This window comes from Physcomitrium patens, chromosome 23, assembly GCF_059467195.1.
Source record: "Physcomitrium patens ecotype Gransden chromosome 23, ASM5946719v1, whole genome shotgun sequence".
NCBI classification, from domain to species: Eukaryota; Viridiplantae; Streptophyta; class Bryopsida; order Funariales; family Funariaceae; genus Physcomitrium; species Physcomitrium patens.
The window spans coordinates 1,230,514-1,240,293 of NC_143432.1; the positions used below are offsets into that span (position 1 = coordinate 1,230,514).

The 9,780-nt window shown below is 29.7% G+C and overlaps 1 protein-coding gene across 1 annotated transcript; it reads right to left on the reverse strand.

The window, feature by feature from the left end:
• Positions 1-5,327: 5,327 nt before the first annotated feature.
• LOC112275653 (uncharacterized) lies at positions 5,328-8,280 on the reverse strand. The gene is made up of 5 exons (XM_024506197.3): positions 7,541-8,280; positions 6,761-6,938; positions 6,289-6,321; positions 6,096-6,184; positions 5,328-5,702 (listed from the first exon to the last, which is right to left on the reverse strand). Exons 1-5 carry the CDS (start codon positions 7,862-7,864, stop codon positions 5,448-5,450), a joined length of 879 nt encoding a protein of 292 aa, XP_024361965.1. The 5' UTR covers positions 7,865-8,280; the 3' UTR covers positions 5,328-5,447.
• Between the last annotated feature and the right edge of the window lie 1,500 nt (positions 8,281-9,780).

Sequence of the window (9,780 nt, forward strand, 5' to 3'; positions counted from 1 at the left end):
GTCAATTGCTTGACTCAATGTTTGAAGATCAAGTAAATTGAGCATCAATTTTTTAGTTCATATTATAATCTGTAGAGAAATTATCTAATGACTGCTACATCATCCAATTTCATATTTGTCGCTAATTGTCAAAATTGTGAAACATATAATCTCACTAATTATTTGCCTTGTCACAAGATACAAATATTATTGGTTGCAACATGAATTGTATCATGTTCTCCATACATAGATCAAAACTCTACTAAGAATACTTTCAAATTATCCAATATTTCATCACATTGTTCAAGAAATGATGAAAACTATGATAAAGCAGAACTTGAAAGTAGTGTTCCAATAAACTTGACTTGTGATCCTTGAGTTGGATAACTTTGAGGTTGTAGTTCAATTACCAGTTGTACATAATTGATGAATCCTCAAAACTTAGATCTTGTACCATGAAACTTCTCAAGTAATCTAATTTTTGGTTCTTTAAAACTTAAACGATGTCTTATTGTAGGAGCAATAATATGGCTTGTTGTAGATGTTGAAGGAGCTCTAATCATCTCTATATTTTCATTGCTTGATAATCTTGTTGTTCCTTATAGTGGTAGACTAAGTTGATGCATTGCAAGTATTAACTTTTTCATTTGCTCTTGCATTTGAACCATTGCACTCTTCATTTTAGCAAGCTCTGCCATACTAGCACAATAAAAAGAAAGGTGTGTATTCTCACAAAATACAATAATCAAGAATTGAGAAAAAAAACATAAAAATAAATTCTAGAAATAATATAAATTTAGAAGAAGGTAATCTGTAAGTTCTAATATGCTTATGTCTTATCAAGAGAAAGGAAAAATCTACTCTTAATCAAGAAAAGACAAAGCTTTGATATTGTATGTATACTCTTATCAATCTATCAAGGACACAAACTGAAAGAAGATACATAAATTTGTGGAATCTGTGTTAGAAGAAAAGTGACAAAATAGAAGAAAGTATATATATTCAAGGAAGAACTCGAATGGCTATTACCAAAGACTAGAAAACATAAGATTCTTGAAACTAGACTAAAAACAAGAAAGAAGTTGAGAAGAGTGAAGAAGGCCTCACTCTTGCCTCTATATATACTACTTAACTAAGAACTACATAGTGACATGCAATAAAACCTCTAATATGCATCCAAATTGTAGGGCACAAGTCTAATTTGCAAGACAAGTTTTCTAGGTGTATGCCATATGTCCAACTTGTACTACAAGTAGTCAACATGTCGACACATGGCCTCTTTGTTGGCCAAGTTTTCAATCTATCAATCACCTATAGACATGTTTAAAGGCAAACAACACCTATAAAGCTTCTAGAAAGCTTTCTACAAGATATTATTATATTTATCTACTTTAACTTACTTCCACCTATTTTTATTATCTAGAAATTTATCACAATAAATATGTATATTTTTGACAAATTTAGGATTTTAAAAAATTAAAAAGTATTTAAATATTTAAAAAAATTATATATATATTATAGCAAAATAATAGATAGAAATTTTTAGAATTGTTACTTTGTTTTTTATTAATATATTCTATGAGTTAGAAGTCAATAAAAAAATTAGGTAAAAGGTTATTGAAATTCAATTGGATTGTGGTCTTGAAATTTGGATTTCAAGGATTAGTACAAGTTTCTTCAATCTTAAATAATTTACCAATCCAATTGAGATAAAAAAATTATGAGTTTATAGTTAACTTAAGTTAAAGTATATTTGTATAGGTTGAAGGCAATTGAACAATGTAATAAGGAGATACAATTACTAGTAGATTAACATCAAGGTTGGAAAAATAAAACACCTTATATCTAAGTAAATTAGGAGTTTTTTTTTTTTTTTTTTTTTTTTTTTTTTTTCAATTTGATAGTTGGATTTTTAAAATTTATTATGCTTATTATTGATTAATATATTATAATATATAAAAAAATTAAATTATGACCATAAATTTAATTAATAATTATTAAAGTTTTAATATTGCTATAGAATTTGATTAGATTGAATTAAGGTTTAGTTAGAATTTACTTAATATTTGATTAGGATATTTTTAGAATTTTATTAGAATTTTATAGAATTTATATAAGATATTTTTAGGATTCATTAGGATTTTGTAGGATTTTTTTAGGATTTTATTAGAGTCTTCTTAAGATTTGATTCATATTTACTTAGTATATATTTAAAGTTAGATTAGAATAATTTTAGAATTTACTTAGAAATTCTTTAGGATTTTTTAATAATGTTTTATAATTTTTATAGTTTTAAAACTTTATTCTTGACTTGTCTAGTACCTACTTGATGATCGATTAACTAATCACCATTTGCAACAAGAAAAAAAACTAACAACCAAGTATTAGGGATTTAAGAAAATGTAATCACCTGAAGAACTTAGACTAGAATTATTATAAGGAGTCACATTTCTACAACTAGCACTAGAATTCTTACTTGTCTAGAATTTCCGATACTAACCTCTTTAAATATATAATTTTTGGCATCTTAAATGTATATTTTTGTTTTAAATCTGGAAGTGAGTGAATTTAATGACTCATAGATTTTTAGATTCAAATTTATTGAGATTTAAGTGAGTTAGGATCTTTACAATTGGATCTTAAAGGTTATTGAGAGTTTCTATAATTTTAAGCAATTTGCTAGTTGGATTAAAATTAGCATTTTATCAATTGATAATTGACTTAGTTTTTAATATTTATAAAAATTTAAAAAAAATGAGCTCAATGCAAAAAAAGAGATATTAATGTTAGAAGATTGACATCAAAGTTAAAGTAAGAAGACCACTGACACTTAAGTGCATTAGAAGCATTTTTTTTTTTTTTTTTTTTTCAATTTGTATGTATGTTTTTTTTATTTGTTTATTTATTTGTTTATTTATTTGTTTATTTATTTATATTTATATTTATATTTATTTTTATTTATATTTTTTTCTTTTACTTTTGTATACTTCTTTTTAAGTAATATATTGATAAGCCTAAAAATCTTGAATCAAAATCAATAGTTAATTTAATAATTATTGAGGTTTTAAATTTGCTATAGAATTTACTTTGGATTTGATTAGAATTTATTTAGGATTTGATTAGGAGTTTTAGGATTTACTTAAGATTTGATTATGTTTTGATTAAAATTAAATTTAAAAAATCATAATTATTTTTGGATTTTTTAAGATTTCTCTAATATTTCTTTAAGATTGATTAAGATTATTTTAGGATTTAATTAGGATTTTTAAGGATTTTTAAAGGTCCTATTGGAATTGATTAAAATATAATTAGATTTTTTTAGGATTTTTCTAAGAAATACTTAGTATAATTGAAAGTTAATTTGAATTGTTAAGTTTGAAAAAAAATATTTTTAAATATCTTATGCATTGTATTTGAGGTGTAAATTGAACTTCAAGTTAAAATCAAATCCTTTTATAGGCACATGCTCAATGCATTCCACATAATACAATGTAAATAGAATTCTCTCATTGGTCAAGACTACCCATTAAATTAGAAAGATACTTAGTCTTACTCTTGTTCATGTAAAGAGACTATGTTCATTTGCCCTATATCTGATTCTTGAAATTGAGGTCTTAAGAAATATTTTTCTTAGTAGTAAGTTGTTTTTACTAAAACTCTTTCCTTTCAATTCTATTGTTTTGTAAAATCTAATCTTTATTAAGGGATTTTTGTCTTTAGACTATTTAAATTAAAAGAAAAAACTTTGTCTTTGGAAATAAAGTATAGTGTTTCTTCCAAACTAAAAGCTTGATTTTAAAAAGACTTATTAAATATTGATATTTTTTTTGAATTTTTTAAAAACAAACTAGCAAAATATCAACAATATGAGTCTTCATTTTTCAAGAGATGGGATAATTTTTAGATGGCTAAATACATGCTAGGCTCTAAAAATGACAAAGTAATTATGTAGAATTCTATAGTGTATTAGTATAGTACAATTATATACAAAAGTCTAAACATGCTTATTTTAATAGCAATTTTGTGTTACTAATACTCTTAATTTTATGTTTCTAGTACTCTTAATTTTGTGTTTGGATTTAAGGAGACAAGTAGTTTGTTGTATTTTTTAAAATTCTATTAATATATAGAATATATCATATAATTTTAATTTTTTTTTGAAATTAATAAATTTTTTGATTTATTCAAATCTAGTTGATTTATTAAAAAAATTCTAATTAGAGATTAATTATTATAATAAGTTTTATTTAATAATAAAGATATTAATTACAACTGAAACATAAAACATTTATATTATAGCATTTGTTTATATTAGCACATGTTGTCTTTGAAGAATTTCATTATAAATATATTTTGTTGATGTTTCATACCAAAATAATTAAAATAATTTAATAAATATTTTATAAAATTCTATAAATATCATTTCTAAAGATTTTTTTTGATATTATAGTATTTTTAAAAATAAATAGTTTCATAAATTCAAAAAATAAATATTTGAACTATTTTGTTTTGTTTTAAGTGTGTTTTAGATTTATAGTGTATTAAAAAATAATCATAGTTTTAGTGTGATATGAAATATTTCTATCCTTATAATATTATTTAAAGTTTATTATGTTTTAATAATTGATATTTTACAATAAAAAAATGATTTTCTTTTCATGGATGTTTACTAGTCTTAAAGATATTTTTTACACATTTCTTAAAACTAAATCTAATATCAAGTTTTATTAACATGCATAGGTTATCATTGTCATAATCATTTTAAAATTCCTATTTAAATTAACAAGTGTGTTTTTATACAATTTTTTAATTTGTATCAATAACTATTTGAAAAAATAGAAACCAAATTGTTATTAATTTGATATGTTAAAATAATCAAAATATAAAATATAAAATACAAATTTAATTCTTAATAGTGCTAATACTTAATACCAATATGAAATTTATTTAATCTTTATTTGGATTAAAATAGATTACATCAACTATGGCTTAGTGTATCATAAGATTGATGCAATCAATTAACAATTTCACAATTTCTTATTTCCAATTGAAACAAAGGAATTTAAAACAATAAAAAAAATTGAGTTACAAATATCAATAATGATTATAATAAACTTGTGAAATTACTTCAACAAAGCAAATGTACAAGTGGCTTTATACAAATCCTAACCAGATATGTAGCTCATTCAATTTTAGCCAAAGATTTCATCTATAATGAACTAGATGTTGGAAAAACAATAAAATGAAATGAACTTGTTTCACAGAAGCACCTCATTTTCTCACATTATTAAGCACCTCAAGTCATTCAGAAAACAAAAACATTCATTGCGCAACTCCAAAACAATGTGTGCTTTTAAACCGGTTTCATATCGGATAAGTTACAGGCTGATAGTAATTGAATGAACGAAGCAATGGTTAGCTATATTGTACTCATTACTACGGATTAAGAATCATGCATAAATTTTAGGTTATTTCTCCATGTCCCTTTTCAATTTTTCAAGCATATCTTCAATTTCAGCTATGTGGGTTTCTACGTTTTTAGTTCGTTCATCAGAGGAGTCATCCCACCGAGGAGGCCTGCTACCTGTATTACTCGACCTTGATCTAGAGCTTCGATCTCCCTTCTCTTGGTTTCGATTCCAGGAGCTTGAGTAACCCCTTTCATCCTCATCATCACTCATCAGCTCCTTCTCTAAGAACTCCACAAATTCCTCACCAATATCCTGGAACACACACAAGATTCAAGCAATAGAGTTTAATACAATAAGATTTTTCAGGAAACATCATTCGTGAATTTTGATGCTCATGGCGTGAATATAAATCCTGCAAACAGCTTGTAGGATTAAACTCTGAAGAAATAAGTTGGTAGAGGGTCAATTCGTCTAGGCTGTCAATCATCAGATCACTAACGAGATAAAGCACTTCAATCCAACTGACTCATTCAAGTAGTTATACTCGTAAGCCACAGTATATACAGCTTGCTGGTTCCTCAAATTGTTCAGTAATTGTTGACTATCTCCTTTTTCAAAATTTACTAGAAAACATATGAGCATGATTGTAGACATGTGAGTGACCCACATTATAAACACAGTACAAAGTATAAACACAGCTCTTACCGCTAGCTCTTCCCACAGACTTTTGGGTGTTGCGCTTCTTGAAGCACTTCTCTTTCTTAGATCAGACTGCACGTCCCTAAAGAACTCGTCTGCATGAGAATCCACGGGGAAGATCAATTTCGTGATGATGCAATCACAATAGAACGTAAAACACATCTTTCAGGAAATTTCAGTATAAGGTCCGTTGCTCTACCAAAGGAGCCCTGCAAGTCCTGCCATAACTCGCCTGCACCCACCGACCCACTTCATATGAGTTCCCTCTCTCGATCGACCTGAATATTTCTCTCCCATTTCTAGCTTCTGAACACTAAGCAGCTTCTCATCCAATCAACATGATTGCTATGCACATATTATTCTAAAACACATCTCCCTCTAATAACAGATACAGAATAATGTTTTTCAAAGAGTAACAGTATACTATCATCTGAACAAAAAGCTCAATTCCTGCGTTCAAGCTTAAAATTCTTTCTCAGTGACTAGAACATTCTTTTAGCAATCCATCTACCTTGCATATCCCTCGTATCAACAAGAGCTTTTCCTTCCCTATTATTAAAAAAGGTCTTCCAAGACTGGAAGGAAATGAATACAAGGAATAGCTCAGCTCTCTGGTACAACAGACAATTATTCACAAGAGGTTTGAAATAAGGAGTGCGTTGCGGATATACCTAGTCCATAGAACTCTTCTGTACGCTTCCGCCCCGATCTCGATGGAGAATCCCACTGAAAAGGGTCCCAATCATCCGATTCTGTACTACTGCTCCCATCGTACTTAGAACGGCTCTCACTGTCTACCAAAGTTTGATATGCATTCTTGATTTCTAAGAATTTCTCTTGAGCTCCTGGCTAATTATGTGATACAATCAAATAGAACATCGTAAGCCTCGATGGATAGAAAATGCAAGAGGAAGAACAAGAAGTAGTGTGAGCAGTAATTCTTGATTGAACGAATGCCTAATTCATAACAATTCCAACTGCCACACGATTCAACACCGATTCCACAACTTTAAATCAAAAGTAACACACGGCACTCCAAATCTAGCATCGCATTCTCCAGCAACATTTAAAGCTTCATTACGAATTAAGCACTGTATCCTCAAACAACTGGAAAATTTGACCTAGCTAACACAAACTATGAGCTCAGACTACAGAAGCAGGCTTGTTGAGAATTTAATTTAGCATATTCTCGCAGTTTGTGACTGACACAGAACCGAGTAACCAAATGCACATGTTTCCCCACGTGAGCCCTAAAAAAACAGGGGTTTTGGATTCGATCGTAGCATCAAAGTTTAGAGCTTAAACAATGATCTTCGCCTACTTTCACACTCTTGAATGTCTTTTAAGAGAGAGGAGACGAAGCTCAAGGTTACATTTTCCAGCTATGTCCCCTGGGGACTGGCATTCAGTAGCCAAATTATATTCTTTGATTCAAGAGAAGCATGACATACCTGTTTATTAACGTCAGGGTGATATTTCAATGCCAACGCCCTGTATGCCCGCTTAATCTCTTTCTCTGTAGCTGTGGATGGCACTCCTAAAGTCTCATACAAAGACTCTTGGGCGGCATGGCAAACACCAATCCTTGGTCTGCGCCGCTTCTCTCCCTTCAATCTCCCATTCCGATTCGCAGTTAACCTCACATTGATCCCCCCACCTCTAAGACTTGACAATAATCTTACTGACGCTCCTCGGCTCCTTCTGCACATGTGAGAGAGGTGGTTTACCACTGGACCACGCCCTACCCACCGAAGCTCTCTTGACAAGAGAGCCATAAAGGCTGAAATGTAAACTTTTCCAGCTTCTCCAATCAACTCCTATTCAGAACAATCACATCCCAGCTCCAAATTCCAAAATAGCAGGAGCAAAAACTGGGGTCTACAAGCTGGACGATTCAAAATCCTGGTCGCAAACTTCTGCGCACCACTAAGTTCTAAGGAGAAATCTAGAGATGCGTCTCAAAATGAACAGGAAGAGCTCATATTGACGTCAATTTTAGTGCCTCTGAGATGGGATTATGGAGAGAACGTCCTGTAGATAATAAAGTCCGAGTAAGACAGCAGAATTCAGCGAAATCGGAACAAAATGAACTGCTGTCGATGACGGTAGGTTTGTAATTGGGCGGCGATTACGAAGCGGTGGAGATGGGGCCCAGGTCGTTGTAGAAAAGGAGCATAGGAGGGATGCTCCAGCCAACGACCCAACAATTTTGCTGCGAGGATCGCTGCTTTGCGCATCGCCTCTCGTAGATCAGCAGCCGCCCATCACGACGCCGACGACGCCAAGGAAGTTCCCACAGCATTCAAGCCTCTGGCCTCTCGATGACCGGCTTGGCAGGTCGCCGTGCACGGGAAGACCGGGACGTCCAGGAATGACAAATGCGGGTGATATCGACTCTGTGCATGTGTGCCTGAATGGATGAATACCTAGATGCTGTAGATGAACATCGTTCGTCAGCATCACGATTTGAAGAGTACGTTGCTCCAACTCGTGAACGAGAGTTACTTGTTATCACATAGGATGTGCATTCTAACATATGTGTACAAGCCAAAAAAAATTATATAATTTATTTTTATTTAATAAAGTATTATTATGCATTTATTAAAATACATATTATAGAATTTAAAATATAACATAAAAAAATTCATTGCATATTTGAGAGATTAATGTAATAACTTTTTTCATAATATGGTGCCATCTATTAAAAAATTGCATGTTATTTCACATGTGTGTATGTAATTCAATTACTATTAAACGAATTTTTTTGTATGAGATTGCTTTACCAAACTATATATATATATATATATATATATTCCTATATACATACATACGTATAGATATACAAAATTATCCCTCTCCTCTTCCCTTAATAATTAATCCTCCAAAATCTAATAACCTCCAATAATTACTCAAAATTCTAGAAATTAATTTTATCTAGAATTTAGGTATTTAATATTGTACATTGTTCTAATAGTTAATAAACAAAAGATAATTGGTATCTTTTGTGAAAAAAAATGATATTAATTAACAAAGAAAAAAATTATATATATATATATATATATATATATATATATATTATAAAATATAAATATAAAAATAATTAATTTATTTATCACTCTTTACTATTTATACATATAGCTTCATACTAAATCAAGGGATTCTATATGATAACTTTATACTTAAATAGTAATTGATATTTTCTACTTTAATTTAGAAAATTGCTGTTATAAAAAATATACAAAACAATGGTTGAGCTAAGTTGCTTCATTTGAAATAAATTCTAAGCACCTTTGAAAAAGGCAAACACATGTGGCTCTAGCTCAATTATCTTCGATGTCCATCTTCTCAGTTTGGTCCCTTCTTCTTAGTCATAGTTCTCAACAATACTTATACTAGTCATTTTTTCGCAATTATTGCTAGTTTTGAAAAACATTATGGTAGACCTTCAAATTTTGGTAGAGCTTTTTAATGTCTTTCTTATTGTTTACATGACCTTCTAGATGTAGAATTGCAACCTTGCAAAATAGACCGTTGTTGTATGGCGTGATTTGCTATTTGGGAATACACTGGATATCTAGCTGTAGAGAGTGTAGCTTAAACCTTTATATGAATCTTGTCTTTTCTTCCAAAACTCATTTATTTTGCATAAAACTCAAAATATAACAAAATCCCTTCAAAACATATTTTTTCC